This window comes from Gadus macrocephalus, chromosome 2 (genome assembly GCF_031168955.1).
Source record: "Gadus macrocephalus chromosome 2, ASM3116895v1".
In the NCBI taxonomy this organism is placed as follows: Eukaryota; Metazoa; Chordata; class Actinopteri; order Gadiformes; family Gadidae; genus Gadus; species Gadus macrocephalus.
In genome coordinates, this window is record NC_082383.1 from 10,908,667 (window position 1) to 10,925,604 (window position 16,938).

Here is a 16,938-nt window from a genome sequence, read left to right on the forward strand (position 1 = left end):
TGCAAATTTAAGCACTGTGACGCGACTCGGGCTCTGACGATACTGGAAAGCGGGAAAGCGGGTCATCTTGCATCGCAACAAGCAGGAAGAAGCGGGAAGAACCCGGTGAAGCGATTTGATTGGCTGACGGATGCCTCTGCAAAGACTACTCCCCCATCCGTCAGCCACGCCTTCCCACGTCCGTTGACTGACGGTGCAGTGGGCACGAAGCGTAACGCCTCATGCCCACTGCCTCCGTCCGTTCACTGATCCCCATTGACTTTGAATGGGGACGGACGTGCAATGCATTGTCGATCCGTGCGCTGAAGGCTCCGTCAAAAAGTTGAACAACTTTTTCGGCAGCGATGGATCCGTCATCCAATCAGATTGCACCGTCTGTCAATGGACGTCTGAAGGCGTGGCTGACGGATGGGGGAGCTTTCCAGGGTCGTCAGAGCCCGAGTAGTCTCACAGTGCTTAAATTTGCATACGCAATCTGATTGGATGACGGATCCATCGCTGCCAAAAAAACGTGAACAATTTTCAACTTTTTGACGGAGCAAAAGGCTCCAACGGAGCGCACGGATCCACAATGCATTGCCGTCCCCATTCAAAGTCAATGGGGATCAGTCAACGGACGGAGGCAGTGGGCACGAGGCATTAACTCTTACGCCTCGTGCCCACTGCCTCCGTCCGTTGACTGATCCCCATTGACTTTGAATGGGGACGGACGCGCAATGCATTGTGAATCCGTGCGCTGAAGGCTCCGTCAAAAAGTTGAAAAATTTAACTTTTTCGGCAGCGACGGATCCGTCATCCAATCAGATCACGTATGCAAATGTATGCACTGCGACACTACTCGGACTGTTTCCCAATGTCAAGGAAGCATGCTCAACGGCCGCCTTTTTAAGGACGCTACGTCATAGAACACCGACAAGCACTGTTCCAATGTTGAGGACACTCGAAATTCACGCCATTTTCACGTCTTTTGTTTTTGAGAATTCTGAGATTTTTCAAGGATGCATCGCTGGATCCGAGACGAGCCAAAACGACCCACAATCCTCTGCGTTCACACGCTGCACGGGATATAAAAAATGGCAGAGGGAAAGCAGGGCATGTTCAAATGTAAGTGAAGTTATATTAAAGTTTTCAGAAATATTTTGGGCCGTATCGGTTTTTATAGATTCATCATGTTAATGCAAACAATCAAGCTTAAAGACCTGTGCCACTTTTCAAACGTTTTTGCAACTTATTGATACGTTGCTATATTTTGCATGGACGTAGCTGGTGTTAAACACCACTGTCACCAATGTAAATTTACTCGCTCACAAGATTACATTATTTATGTATAGGCCTACCTATTTATGTTTGTGTTTAATCTTTTTTTTTAGGGTCAGCTCAGCAAACGGAGGCTTTTATGCACCTTAGGGTGGCGCACAAACATGTTGTCAAATAAATGCACCACCAATCATTTGCAATGTTTGAAATTTGTAAAGAACGTATAGAATTGTATTTTATATAATATACTTATGTGTTCAAAGCACTGGGAGATTGTAGGTACATATGAATGAATGAATCAGATCAGTTAAATAATATATCCAAATAAATACTTGTTTATCATCACTTTCTTTGTCTTTTTCCCCCTGCATAATAGTAATCAACCATACTGTAAATGTGATGCATGAATTAAGTTCTCAGACAATTTTACTTAAAATGTAATGGATTTTTTTTTTAATAAAGACGATTCGATCAACCGTAACAAAGCTTTTGTGACTTACTCAAACAGGCTCCATGCGAAGGAGACATGACCGCATTCATAACAGACAAAAGTCAAATAAATATCGATCAGCTTGATTGCTGCCATGTTTTACTCATAAGCGCACATGTATTTACAAGCGGAAACGCAGTATTAAAAAGCGGTAGCGTAACCTCGGCATAACATAGGCTATTTAAGTTTTGGCTAAATGTAAAATGAATATAAATGAACTCACATGTTCTCTTTTATTTGTTCTTCACAGGGTCAGATGGAATGGCAGGCGTAAGAACGCCAAAATTAAATTCAAAATGATTTGAAAAAATATATATCATAAATTGATATTTGTTAGCGTAGGCTACAGCGTAGATTTTGTGGGTTCTATAAAGGGCAAATGAGGACCCCACCATGCAGAATCGACCTAACGTCCTTGCAACGTTAGCATTCTTTTTGAAGAAGGTTGCTACAATGTGGCCAGTATGTCTTTGGGTTGCCACGACTTCGCCAGGACGTGGCGGTCGAGCAACGTCGCCAAGATATTTTGCGGCAACGTGATCGCGTCTTTCAGCCGCACGTATCGGCAACGTTAAAAATTACGTGGGGGCAACGTATGTTTGGTCATAAAGTAACGTAACAACTACGTAGCGGCGACGTAACTGCGTTAGCTGGGGTGATTCTCCAAGTAGGAGGAAGATTGGCCATTGGGACACCGTAAAGTGATGCAGCTGGCCTGGGACCACTTCAACAATGTGGATATCTGACATGTGCCTCTTGAGCTTTTGTTTTGCAAGAGGAACTGGTCGGGCAGTCTTCCCAGAAAGACACAGACATGCCATTAATGGCCTTATTTGCCATGTTCACTGACACATCTCAAGGTGTTTTTTAACTGTGGTTTCAGTGGACGAAAGGTGTACCAGCGCATAGACAATTAACAAACAATATGAATTAATAATTCAAAATAATACGTAGGCCTACATCAATGTAGCAATAATACGTACGTCAATGTATTGCTGTTTGACACTGAATGTAGCAGCCTTGCAAAAAGGTATCTGCTGTTTGGCTTGGTAACACTGACTCCCAGTGGTATATACTGGCAGTTGCTAGCATAGATCTATTTAGCTAAATGCTAAATATTGTTTAAATATTGCCTTACAGAAATCTTTACTGTATTTGTGGAGTAAAAAAAGTACTCAATAGCTTTTTATTTTTATCTTACATGTCTGGAAAAATGTGGTTCATAATCATTGACACTCTGTTAAGGTTGGCAAAGCAAACATCTTCGTATCACTATTAAAATCAGTTTTTAACTCACCCAAAACCCAATTTGAGCAAATCTTTAAAAAATAACGTACCCGGATTGTTTCAGGACATTTTATATTATGATGATATAATATAATATATTTAGGCTTACTGTAGGCCCTATATATGTTCGTTAGTTAGTTAGGTTCTCAATAATTGTATTCAAACGGTCAAGTCAAGTCGGTTTCAGGGTAGCATACATTTGAAAAGACACAACACAGTGTAGCAACACTGTGAGGCACACAGATAACAAATAAACTATTTTCCCACATATACAACAGATAAACCCTCTTCACACATATACCACAGAAAATCATGTAGACAGAAATAAACGTAGAAATAGAATAGACGTAGACAATATATAGTGATGAAAGATCTACATATTTTTGTTCAGTGCTATGATAGCTGAGGGGACATATCCAGTCTAGTACCCTCAGTCTAGTACCAGTCTAGTACCCTATATCTGTATGCAAACTGCTGAGGGTCCAGTTGTGGTCCGACGGTTGGCGGGATGAGGTGAAGCATTATCTTTTCAATGCATTTCATTATTATGGGCGTGAGTGCAACGGGGCGGAGGTTGTTGGGCTCTGACGGGCGGGTTTTTGGGGTATTGGTGCAATGGTTGAGGTACTTCATAGAGTGGGAACTTTAGCTGTTCTGAATTAATCCCAGAAGATGGAGTGGAAGACTGGGGAGAGCTCCATGGATCAGAGCTTTAGCACCCTTGCCAGGATGCCATCCGGCCCCGGTGCCTTGCCAATTTTGCACCAGGCCAGCTGTTGCCTACATCCTCCTGAGTGAAGGGTGGGTGCTGGGGTTCTTCCAGGGGGAGCACCTTGGGTAGCTCTTCACAGGAGGCGGTGTAGTCCTGGGTGTCTAACTGATTGAAGAACCTGTTCAGGGAGTCTACAAAAATATATATATATCAGGCTGATCATTTCCCTTCACCAAAAAGGAGGACATTATGCGCCATATCGTGAGGCAAGAATAACAACATAGGGCTCTGGTCTGCTCCCATCTACAATACAATTTTGTGTGGTTTATAGATGATGTTTGTGTAACTCAATAGGAAAAAATATGAAAAGTCAAAAAGCGTGTGTTCACTGTATTTTATTAATTTTGTTCAATATATTGTGGTGTTCAAAAACTGTCCACTGAGATTTATCTGTGTGGACCACAAAAGTGCCACAAGCACGTGGACTTAAATGTAAAATACAACAGGTAACATAAATAATAAACCAATAAAGTTTTTGTAGCATAAATAACGTTTTTTGTAAACAACAAAGGAGATTGTAAATAGAAAACGTGGTTAAGATTCAACTGCTCAAAAAGTAAAGCATTTCTAAAGTGATTCAGTCTATTGGGGACTTGTCTTCAGTGTCTTCATCTGATTGTGTGTGTGTGTGTGTGTGACTTGTCTTCAGTGTCTTCATCTGATTATGTGTGTGTGTGTGTGTGTGTGTGTGTGTGTGTGTGTGTGTGTGTGTGTGTGTGTGTGTGTGTGTGTGTGTGTGTGTGTGTGTGTGTGTGTGTGTGTGTGTGTGTGTGTGTGTGTGTTTTGTTTCCAATGATCTTCTTGTACACCTCTGTGCAGGGATAAGTGACATCGGCACACACTTGCAGCTCAGCCTTGACACTGTCCACATCCAGACGATTCCTCTCGTTTCTCCATGCAGTTGTAATCATTGAAAAGACACATTCTGTGTGTGCTTTACTGCAAGGGATGGAGAAAATAAAAGTGCTGACCTTCCTGAGATTCAGAAGTGGTACATGTTCTTTGGAAGACAGATTCAAATATCGTTCATCACTGTGGTGACCTTCCATTTCTAGCGAACTGAAGGAACCTTCCACCATGGCATTTTCCTCCTACAGTCCATCCATATCATTGTCCAGATTGCAGGCATGGACAGCATCACTGTAGTCGTAAAATGGCACAGCAGTTGTGAGGCCAAGCTAGATCAATTTGTTATGAAAGCTTGTGTCAGAGAAGTCATATCTTGAGGAGGGTGATCATCAAGCTTCCAAGATGGACAAGTGCTAGCTCTTTGTTTGTGACTGGTAATGTCCCCACCTTTCATGCTGTGTTAAGGAATTTTATGTACAAATTTATGTGTCGACTTCTAGATTCAAAAAACTAACTAATAATTGCACTCACTGACACTAAACAGAGTGATACAAGGTACTCCTCTGGGTTGTGGAAACATTGGAATCTTATATGTATTTTAATCTGTGTGACCTCGTATTTGTATTGTCATGTAATTTGTAAATGGAACTTCGAGTCCGGAATAAAGTATTCATTCATTCATCAAGGAGAACAGCATCTTCTTGTGGTTCTCTTTCTTCTCTATTCTTCTGGGAGTTACAACTCTCCCCTGCTCTTCAACATGATTTTCCGTCTCCCACTTTCTCCCCTGAGTCCAGCGAATATCCCCGTCAGTTCTTAACCCATATGCTCAGATAGTAACCCTTCTCTGTTCTTATTTTTACTCAAATAAAATGTACAGATTGCCTGTTTCTCTATTAAATGTAGCATGTGTAAAGGTAGCAACATTACTTCATGAACTGTAACATATTGCTTATAATAGGCCACAACTTTAACTTGCCCAAAAAATAACTTAGTGTCTGTGCCTCATTTTTTTATTCAGTACAAGGATACATAGAAGATGATCTAGAAGAGACGGCCTCAACGGTTCTTGGAGTTGTTGAGGTGCTAATAGTGCCGATCTTCGGTTGACCTAGTTGGTCATACGTGTATATACGCCTAGGCTGTTTGGCTCTAATGGGTCTTTCAGTCCATGTTTCAGTATCTGCCTGTTCGTCCTCAGATCCAGCAGGAGAAGTTTCTGCCTGTTCTTCCATCTGGTTTTCGTCGTGTCCTTGCTCCTCTTCAGTGTTTACCTCAGGTATGAGCAGCTCCACGGCTCTCTCTCCCGGTGTCGCTCTCTGAGGGCAGAATTGCTGTGCCTCTGGATTAACTGGAAGTTCAGTTCATTTTGCTGCAGCCCAAACATTATATTCCTCCTCATCAGAGCTGTCTGTTTCTAATGGGTAACGGTCATATTTGTCTTTCTTATATTTCTTAACCTTTTGCTTTCTTCTGTTCTCCCTCTCTTTCTCCTTTGGGTTGGGGTCACTGACCTTTTGCTCTTCAACCAGGGAGGGACACGGCAAGATTAGGTTACGATGCAACACTCGTTTTCTCCCTGTTCCTTGTAATGGCTCGACTGAATATACAGGGCTGTCAGGGCCTTTCTTCCCACTGACCACATGGATCGCATCCTCCCAGTTACTATGCAGCTTTCCTGCCCCCCCACCCCCCCCCCATATGTATAATCTCATCTCATCTCATCGTCAACCGCTTATCCGGGGTCGGGTCGCGGGGGGAGCAGCTCAAGCAGGGGGCCCCAGAATTCCCTTTCCCGGGCCACATTGACCAGCTCTGACGGAGGGATCCCGAGGCGTTCCCAGGCCAGTGTTGAGATATAATCTCTCCACCTAGTCCTGGGTCTTCCCCGAGGTCTCCTCCCCACTGGACGTGCCTGAAACACCTCCCACGGGAGGCGCCCAGTGGGCATCCTTGCCAGATGCCAGAACCACCTCAGCTGACTCCTTTCTAAGTAAAGGAGCAGCGGCTCTAATCCGAGTTCCTCACGGATGGCTGAGCTTCTCTCCCTATCCCTAAGGGAGACGCCAGCCACCCTTCTGAGAAAACTCATCTCGGCCGCTTGTACCCGCGATCTCGTCCTTTCGGTCATCACCCAACCCTCATGACCATAGGTGAGGAGGATAGGAACGAAGATCGACCGGTAGATCGAGAGCTTTGCCTTGCGGCTCAGCTCTCTTTTCGTAACAACGGTGCGGTAAAGCGAACGCAATACCGCCCCCGCTGCTCCGATTCTCCGGCCAATCTCACGCTCCATAGTACCCTCACTCACAAACAAGACCCCGAGGTACTTGAACTCCTTCACTTGGGCTAAGGACTCATTTCCTACCCGGAGTAAGCAATCCACCGGTTTCCTGCTAAGAGTCATGGCCTCAGATTTAGCGGTGCTGATCCTCATCCCAGCCGCTTCACACTCGGCCGCCAACCGATCCAGTGAGTGCTGAAGGTCACAGGCCAATGATCCAATGAGGACCACATCATCTGCAAAAAGCAGTGACGAGATCCTCAGACCACCGAACTGCAACCCCTCCCCACCACGACTACGCCTCGATATCCTGTCCATGTATATCACAAACAGGATTGGTGACAAGGCGCAGCCCTGGCGGAGACCAGCACCCACTGAGAACGAAACTGACTGGCTGCCGAGGACGCGAACACAGCTCTCGCTTTGGGAGTACAGAGATTGGATGGCCCTGAGGAGAGACCCCCTTACCCCATACTCCTGCAGCACCTCCCACAGTTTCTCCCGGGGGACCCGGACATACGCCTTCTCCAGATCCACAAAACACATGTAGACCGGATGGGCATACTCCCAGGCCCCCTCCAGGACCAGGATCCTTGCGAGAGTGAAGAGCTGGTCCGTAGTCCCACGTCCGGGGCGAAAACCGCATTGTGAGGTTCGACGATCGGCCGATCCCTCCTTTCCAGCACCTTGGAGTAGACTTTACCAGGGAGGCTGAGAAGTGTGATACCCCGGTAATTGGCACACACTCTCTGGTCCCCCTTTTTGAACAGGGGAACCACCACCCCGGTTTGCCACTCCTTTGGCACTGTACCCGACTCCCACGCGATGTTGAATAGGCGTGTCAACCATGACAGCCCCTCAACACCCAGAGCCTTTAGCATTTCTGGCCGGATCTCATCAATCCCTGGGGCTTTGCCACTGCGGAGATGTTTGACTACCTCAGTGACCTCCACCAGGGAAATTGACGACGAAACACCATCAACCTCGAGCTCTGCCTCCAACATAGAGGGCGTGTTATTCGGATTCAGGAGTTCCTCAAAGTGTTCCTATATGTATAATATGATATTATTTAGATATAGAGCTACAGGACTCCTGCCGGAGCACCCAGAGTGTTCTAGAATATTTACAGAATACGGCTGTGTACAAAGGCTGTGCGCGCCTCGCCATTAAGATACATCCACTGTAAACAGAGTGCATGGTACCGTGGCCGCAAGCTGCTCAGGGCCACACCCCCACCCTCCACCTTGACCCGCCTCTCTCCTCCTCATTTGCATTAAAGCTACAGACACCTAAACAGCGCGTTTGGGGAAAGCTCAATGTGCGACTGGCTCGTAGTGGCTGTAATTCTTTACCACGGCTGAATTTCGGTAACGTCTTCAAATACTGTGTTAAGGGGCCCTCTAATATCTATATTAAAGCATCCATAAAGTAGCATGCCATGGGACCTTTAAGGTTTTAAAGAAAAATATCAAAATAATAAAATTTTCTACATTTAAAAAAGTACTTGTAATTAATTTAAAGGTGACATTATGATGTTTTGCCAACAATTAAACATAGCATATATGAGTTCCAGAAAACATGTCTCTGAAGCTGTTTGCTGGAAATAGTTTTTAGGAATTTTTTTGCCTACCGCTAATCTCCTCTGTTTCAGTCCCTTCAGAATGTGCTGTTTCTGTCTGTTGCTTTAATGCAAATGAGCTGCTGCCCATTGCATACAAATGAGCTGTCAGTGTGAACCGCAGCATGATTGAGGAAAAGTGATTGTTCCAGTTTGTGGACTCCCGGAGCTCTATATCTATATAATATCATATAATAATAATAATAATAATAATAATAATAATAATAATATAATATATAATATTAGATAATATATAGGTATCTATACATTATAATATCTAATATCATGGCCAAAAGCTATGTGTGCCTCCGGAGGACATTCTGAATCATAAAGACTGCGTCTGACGTCTCTGGTACTTCCACCACAAGTAAAGACTCGTAGTGGGAGTTATCTCGGGCATGGTTGAGAAGAATTGGGGGAAAGGAACTTTGGCCTTGACTCTCTGAAGTCCAGATTGACTGCCAGTCCGGCAGCTCCGGCGGGGGAGCTCCGGCGGGGGAGCTCCGCATAAGTCCGGCAGCTCAGCTCCAGGAGTGCAATCCCTTTCTCCTCCATGTCGTGGTTCAATCTGGACTCCAGAGAATCTCCCCGCTTCTGAAATGCGCGAACATCTCCACCCAGCGCTCGTCTGCTGTTCCACAAAATCGTATTTATATTCTGATGGAAGGGGCATGGGGAAGTGGTTGGTAATATTCAAATGTGCCTGCTTTCTACGTAGGAGTCTGCACCGTAACTGCCTCGCTCATTTGGTAACTGTAGGCGGGGTACTTTCAGAATTCATATCTCAGTCAAAAAATCATGACTTATTACAAAGTTAGTCTCGCAAAGCCAGACCAAACTACAGCAAGTAGAATGGTCTGGAGCCACGCTACCTCGAGCCGTCTATCCGTGGGGAAACTGGGCGGGCCTGTTTTTATTTCTTTAAACCAAACAAAATCGTCTAGGGCGGGGCTAAGCCCGGGAAGCAGCAACGGTGTCCATGCAAAATAGAACATCTTTCTTCCTCAGCCAATGCTGCAAGCAAATCTTTTGCAGTTCTTTGCAATTTTCGACGGAAAGAGCCAAACATGCCAACTTTACAGCGCCGTCAAAGTCCTCTTCAAAACTCGCCATACTGCCTAGTTTCCGAGTTTGAGGGGGAGCAACCGGAAGGGGAGGAGTCGCGGCCAAATCCGACGCTAGGCAATAGACGCTGTCCACTTCCGTTCAGCCAGACTATTTCAAAGTTAATTCCAAATCCCAGGAAAAGCGTTCTTTTCATAATATGTCCACTTTAATTTTTTTTATTAATATCTCTGTGTTTTGCCCAGGTTATGCGCCCCCATTTTGCCTCTCTAAGATCTGTCTCTTTAAAGGGCTATTTAATCTTTTTCTTTTTATTTGAAACGTGGTCATTTGTCTTCTATGATGGTCAACGTAATTATCTTTGCCCTTTCGTCACTGTTACAGCACTATGTCAGTGTTTTAGAAAAAACAATAATGAAATCGATCTTTATTCCAATCAGTTTGTGAGCGTTCCGTTCCACACCGAATGCAAGTGGCTCTTTTCGTGACATCTAAATCACTTTGGGTATGCTCTTCAACATCACGGCAAGGAAACACCGATGTTTTCATGGGGATGTGTGGTGCTCCGTCTCGGCAGCAGTTGATTCACTAACTCTTTTTCTCCTGTTGTCTACTTTCTAAATGAGACACATGGGTGCTCATAATCCTGCAACACCCCGCTGTCTCAGGCGCTCTACACCGTTGAGGACTAGTCACAAATCCGGCCTGGGTTCCTCCACCTACGTTCAGAGCCTGCACAGCTTCTGGGCCTGAAGAAGCTTCGGACCACTGGCTTCATGGTGGTCAGCCTGGCACAGTAACTTCGCGCAAATGTACACCTGTACGGATTCTGGCCCTTCAACTAACACCCACACTTTCACTAGCCCCTCACCCACAACACACCCACAATATGACAACAGACAGAGTAATGGGAGGGCTCATGCAATCCCTGTCGAATTACACGTCCAGGGCGTACTGAAAATACACCTGGGGGAGTGTAGGCCATCCAGCAGGTAGGCAGCCCTTCAACTGATTTCATTGGATCATGTCTGGTTCTTAACTGTATTATTCACAAAGATTGCAATATGTGTGGGGACATCAGTGAGCCATGATGTTTTATTTCATATATTTATTCTGTATCGAGATCAAGCCACCACGAATTAGTTATATAATAGGGTAAACTGGGAATGCACTGCACTGAATATGCACTTTTTTCTCTGATATCATACAAAATAGCTTTTGTCTTTTAACATTATGCATAAATAATGCTTTAAAGTACGACATACTATTTTTAATTTTTCTTGGATTGGGATTGTTCAGGCTAAGTTTTGTAAATGGGAGGCCGTTTTATGCCGTGTGTACACAATGTAAATAAATATAAAACTGAATTAACTGAGTTGATTAAAAAACTAAAAAGAATTAAATCATAATTAACAAATGTTTAATACATTGTTTAGGTTAAACATAGTTTTATTTCCTGTGAAAGGACACATTTTGGTATACATTATTAGAAGTTCAGAATAAAAATTATGAGCAATACTATTTTCTAAAGGGGTCCCTCCATATTACTCAAAAATAATAGCCACTTATGCTGTGATAATAGCAAAAAGTGTTAAACTAAAATATATATAAGCAGACAGTTAAAATAGATTAGATTTGTTTGTCAATGAGATAATTCTGGGGCCTTTTTTCTCACTGACATGGGATATTATGGTTGGACAAAGAGATATCTATTAGAATATCATAGAAATGCTCAGACACATTCCGGGCATGTTTTTTGTTGATTTACTCTGATGACGTATTTTGAATCAAACTGGGCTTCGTGTTAGTCGCGAACTGATTTGAATGGTGAACCGTTGAGATTATGTACTTTGATTTTTATGAATTACAAGTAATGTTAAATAATTTGTCTTAAAAGTCTTTCAGAGCCAACCTTGAAATGTTGTCAATGATTATGAACCACCTTTTCCCAAACATTTTTGATACGATTAAAAAGCTATCGAGTGCATTACGCATAACGATTAATCTTCATCCGTATGTCAGTTTGATTTTATCACATTAAGAAAGACAAGTGTTAAGGTTCTGTAGTTGCAAGCTTTAAAAACAACCAAGTTTAAATACTAGCCAATGACATGCACCGTCCTACCTTGTTTCAAAAGCAGTCTAAAAACATGAAGCCACCAAGAACCGGTAGTGAATTATTATTTTTTAAATGTAAATAGGGTGGTTGACTTTGTCGGGAGCACAATCATGATAAAGCCGTTACAAATTGGGCAATCCTCATCTCCTGGGACTGTGGGCACCGTCCTGGGATTGAGGTCCTCCTGGGGTAGTATTTGAGGAATCTGGACCCTGTTCTGGCCTCATTCTAGGTCTGTAGCCCATCAAAAGTAACCCTAGGCTCACATCTGGAGAGCTCTGACCAAAGGTGGCTCTTGGCTTGTATTGAGAATATGGGCCCTAAAAGGAGATCCTAACTTTAGTGCAGTTTACGTCCAATTCGTTAGTTCAGGATTAACATGAGCATTTAAATATACTACCCAAGCATCCATTTTGTTTGTACACACTTTAGAGCCATTCTGAATACATTTAGGATTAAATGTCAATACACCTGCCAGTACTTTAAGGGGCAGCAAAGGTGCCACTCTGAGCTCAGGGCTCCTACCAACATCCATGACCGTAAAACCCACCTATAAATGACTCACTTGCAACAGTTGTCAAAATAGTCTGCAACCAACCAAACAAAAAAGTGCCCTTAAAATGACCCATCTCGGCTCGTCTAGTTTACTGTAGTGATATAACAGAAATATATTTAAAGACTTGGTGAAAGGCAAGTGCTACAGAAACTGGACAGAAAAATACAAATCATGAATGGAGTCAATTTAATGTTTATTTTTTGGGTTTCTTTTCCTCTAGAAGTTTCTGCTCTTCGGTTTGCTGGGCCTTCATTGTCATATTCTTGTACTCAGCCCGGCCTTCAGGCTGGGGGACTTGTGTTTCAGGCTTTGGCAGGTCTGAGGGCACGCTAGGTAGAGGAGTCGCCTTCTGTGCCACATCAGCTGTAGTCACAGCTTCATCATCACCACTGGTCTCATCCTCTTCTGCCATAAAGAAGAATGGTACAACTCATTATAGCAAAAATATTGCTAGTTCCAAAACCTCAATCAGCCCTTTATTTACTGTACCTTGTTTAGTAGTGACATATTTCTCTGCTTTGTTCAACTCCTTGTGGACTCTCTGTTCCAATGACGGCAGCAAGTGCTCAGGTACCAGTCCTTCGTCTAGATCTGCAACAGAAAAATAGATGCAAGGCAATTTGTAGGGCCGAGTTCAAGGTACAACCTCTGTTCATTTGATCTTTCGGATTCTTACCCTTTTGAGACCCCATGCCAATCTTTGGGGCCATGCCACTCCTCCACTGGCTTCCGTGGAAAGCAGAGCTTCCCATTTTGGAGATGATGGAAGGGACATCCTCTTTAGGGATGGAGCCACTTTTCTTGGTTGGCAACACCAGGATGGGACCCACACGTTCTTCATCGTCATACACTGGACAAATACCCAAATGAATAGTTTCAGAACCATATGTAAAGTTTAATCAGAAGCTTTTTGTAGAAAAGCATGTTTTATACCTTGTTCTTTCAAGCCACTCTTCCAGGAGCTGGACGCTGCAGAGTTTGCATGACTAAGAGGACGAAAAGCACCATAGCTCCGGGGTTGACCGATCTCATTCTGCCCACCACAAGCGCCGCATAAGTAGTCATTGCCATCAGCAGAGCGCCATCTTAAAAAAAGCAAAACATTTTACAATCTTTTTACTTTTTTAAGTGCACAGTATACAGCGGGCAACGGGATCAGATTAGGCTTGCCTTCCGTTCATGTAAGTGCACGCCTTGGTTTGCAGCATTGGTTTCTCAGCATCAACAGTTACGGGTGTAGCAGTTAGCTGGCATGTAATGTAGAGCTGTGGAGAGTAGTCAATTACTGGAGAGATTAACATTTGCAAACTACCAAGACTTAATTTAGCATGCTAAATGTTTGACGTCTTACTTCTCCCTGTTCTTCCTGGTGAAATCTGAAGGCATCGATGACCATGCGAAGCTTGTTATCCTGGGTCCTGGGGAGGAACTGGGAGTGGGCCCCCTGCAGCTGAGAGTCCATCAGGCACCTAAGACCGACCACGATCTCCAGTCATGAGTTGATTCTCTGGGTGTCGTTTTAAAGTTCAAGATTGAAAGTTCTCAGGCACACTCACCCGTTGTTTTCAATGAAGTCGTATCGGGGAGTGGATTCCCTGGAGGGGTACAGCGTGGCCACACAGCTGCTCATGAACACCCTGAGGTCCATGTGATTGCCCACCCTGATGGATGCCTCCAGGCAGATGGGCTCGCTGAGGTGGAACACGTTGGAGCTCCTCTCATGCAGCCAGTCACCTACAAACACAAGTAAACTTACGAGGGCTGACAAAGACCAAGTGGGATAGGATAATGTAGGGGCTAGGCTGTTTGCCTCCTAATGAAATTAGTACTGGTTAGATATCCCCGAGCAATGGTACTTGAGGAAGCCTGACCTAACGACTAAAGCGTTCCTTAATGACATGGATCTCAAGTCAAGTCTTTTTGTAAAAGACTACAGAATAGTAAACAGCAGCCAACCATGACATTTATATAAAATGACACCCAAAAGAACACACTTGTCATGATCCTGAGGTTGAAGTCAAGGGTTTCCACAGCTGATTGAGTGGCGATGAACGGGATCCAGGTAGGTTGGAGAGGTGAACTGGATAAGCTGTACTTCCTGGGGAATCAGAACAAAGAAATGCCTTTACAGGGTAGGCCTACAACATGTTAGCTAATGAGTCATGGTAGAGGAGTAGAGATGTAGACCTTTTATAGTGGCACTCAATTGGAATAACTGCCTCCTCCATTCGGATCAGACCGTCTTCAGACGTCGCAGGAGTGTAGATGAGAAGGTTTGTGTAGACCAGGGAACTCTCAGTCATCTGTGGGAAGCCAAGAAAGTTATTCATTGTATGTGCCCATTACAAAAACGAACACGTTCATACATTTAAGTATATGCTAACCCAGTGCTTGGTTCCGCAGTCTGAAAGTCCAACGACAATTTTGTACTCTTCCTTGGATGTCTCCAGAGCGCTGCAGGCATGGCTATAGACCACGCCGAGACGCAGCTCAGCCGACTGAATTGGAGCTCCGATTTCAAACATGTCAGCTTTCACGGTGATTTCCATTAATTCCGGATAGCACGACACTGCAACAGTTTCAACATGTTCACCTTTTCCGTTGAACGTTTCTTGCTGGGTGAACGTTTGTTTGCCCTGCAGAGGTTGAAGGGCAAGAGACGGTGGTATGCAGATTGCAGAGGACAGTAAAGTAAGGAGCAAGAAAGGTGTGGCGGTCTTCATCCTGTAAATCAAACTTAACACTTAAGTTAACAGTTAAGCTGCTTGAAGTTGGGGACCAGACACTCTTCTGCAACCTACTTGATTTAAGTATCCACTGCTCAGGCTATTTAAACTGAACAATCAGACAAGATGACAGTGGCAGGCTTTCAATTGCACACCTGAACTTACTTAGCATTAATCAGTCACACACACAAACACACACACACACACACACACACACACACACACACACACACACACACACACACACACACACACACACACACACACACACACACACACACACACACACACACACACACATTATGTAAAGCGCTTGGGCTGTCTTGGAAAGCGCTAAATTATTAATATTTGGCCTATATCAACTTAGAACCGTATAAATATTGTGCCACTGTTGAGGAATATAAACGTTTACAAAGAAAGAAAATGAATGAATCAATGTTTATTTAATGTTTAATTCAGTAAATCAATGTTCAATAAAAACAATGGTTTCAATCAATTGGAATATAAACATTTGAAGTTCAATCAACAGCCTCTGAAGAGCACTCCTACAAGCTGACCAACGGTTGATTGCTGGATCGTACGTTACTCTAGACTTGGTAGCCCTGCAAATTCGGCCGGCGATTTGAGTTCGCCCTGCAGAAGGGTCTGGAGAAGAGCAATACATTTCTTTCTGCTTCTGATACGTTTTTGACGCAGCCAATCACCAAGCTGGCTTTTCCCCCTGGCGCGGTATTGGCTTGTTTAACACAATGACGACAGGGAAGACATTTCCCTTAAATAGAACCTGTAGAAAAGCTGTAACTTATTGAGAAAGCTAATATATTCACATCCAGTGTTGGGAACGTTACTTTAAAAAACGAATTAGTTATAGTTACTCACTACTTGTTCCAAAAAGTAACTGAGTTGGTAACTATATTACTATATAAATAAAGTAACTATTTGCGTTACTGTAAAAAAAAAGTTGCTATATATAGCAACTTTTTTTTACACAAATTCTTTGACATATATGTCAAAGAATTTGTGGTGGTGGGTATCGGTGTTTTTGGCCACTAGCTTTGTAGATGCGTGTGTCATTGTGAGATGCTTCATTAAATTTGAGTTGTTTACATCCACGTTCTTGCCTTTGACCTCAATGAATTTGAAGTAGTGCTTATATCTCCACCTTGAAAATGCCAACTTTTCATCGGACTCGCCATTTCTGCTGCTTCATCGAAGCACGTGTGTGTGTGTGTGTGTGTGTGTGTGTGTGTGTGTGTGTGTGTGTGTGTGTGTGTGAAGCGCGCGTGTCCTGGCTTGTGTGTAAAAACACTGGCTCCGATTGGACAATCATAATTGCTTATCTCGTTGTTAACCCACCCGGTCTCCTCAGTAGCAGTTTGTGTGTGGAGCCAGGGTTGGTGTTTTTATTCAATCAATTCATAGTAATGCACCGCATTTAACATTCAGTAACGGTAACGGCGTTGTGATGACGGAAACAGTAATTAGTTAGATTACCCGTTACTGAAAAAATAACAGCGTTACCTAACGCTGTTCTTTTAAACAGCGTTATTACAAACACTGTCTATATCAGATCACAAGGCGTCAAAAGGATACCAGCACCAAGGCTTCATTTACTTATTTTCTTTCATTTTCGTGACATCGGAAAGTTCTCGTGAACGACACCTCATGACGCTGTTATGATTCTACTACCGTTGAACCTTTGTGGTATGGTCATCTCGGGCAAGGCATGACTCGGAGAGTGGTAAATGTTAAAAACGTGGTTTATTCTAACAGAGACACAAGGTAAACAAGCTTGCGTTCTGGACGTGGTTCATGAAGAACACAGGTAAACAAACTGTTTATATCGGGAGTGGGCGGAATGGTAAATAAGCCCCACCTACATGTTCTAATTTAACAAGGTTAACCTATTGTCTTG

General features: G+C 43.7%; 1 protein-coding gene across 1 annotated transcript; it reads right to left on the minus strand.

The window, feature by feature from the left end:
- Positions 1-12,473: 12,473 nt before the first annotated feature.
- LOC132449035 (zona pellucida sperm-binding protein 3-like) lies at positions 12,474-15,110 on the minus strand. The gene is made up of 10 exons (XM_060040618.1): positions 14,682-15,110; positions 14,485-14,600; positions 14,292-14,395; positions 13,854-14,031; positions 13,649-13,766; positions 13,468-13,562; positions 13,231-13,382; positions 12,974-13,147; positions 12,787-12,888; positions 12,474-12,702 (listed from the first exon to the last, which is right to left on the minus strand). The coding sequence occupies exons 1-10, from the start codon at positions 15,018-15,020 to the stop codon at positions 12,491-12,493; spliced, it is 1,590 nt and encodes a 529-aa protein (XP_059896601.1). The 5' UTR covers positions 15,021-15,110; the 3' UTR covers positions 12,474-12,490.
- Positions 15,111-16,938: the final 1,828 nt, after the last annotated feature.

What these genes read in the sequence shown, in the direction of transcription:
- LOC132449035 (XM_060040618.1), bottom strand. Translation starts at nt 15,020, where the DNA reads ATGAAGACCGCCACACCTTTCTTGCTCCTTACTTTACTGTCCTCTGCA. An exon ending in GACTTCATTGAAAACAACGG is followed by an intron (nt 13,767 to 13,853) that starts GTGAGTGTGCCT and finishes GGTCGGTCTTAG; the next exon opens with GTGCCTGATGGACTCTCAGC. An exon ending in ATATGTCACTACTAAACAAG is followed by an intron (nt 12,703 to 12,786) that starts GTACAGTAAATA and finishes TCTTTATGGCAG; the next exon opens with AAGAGGATGAGACCAGTGGT.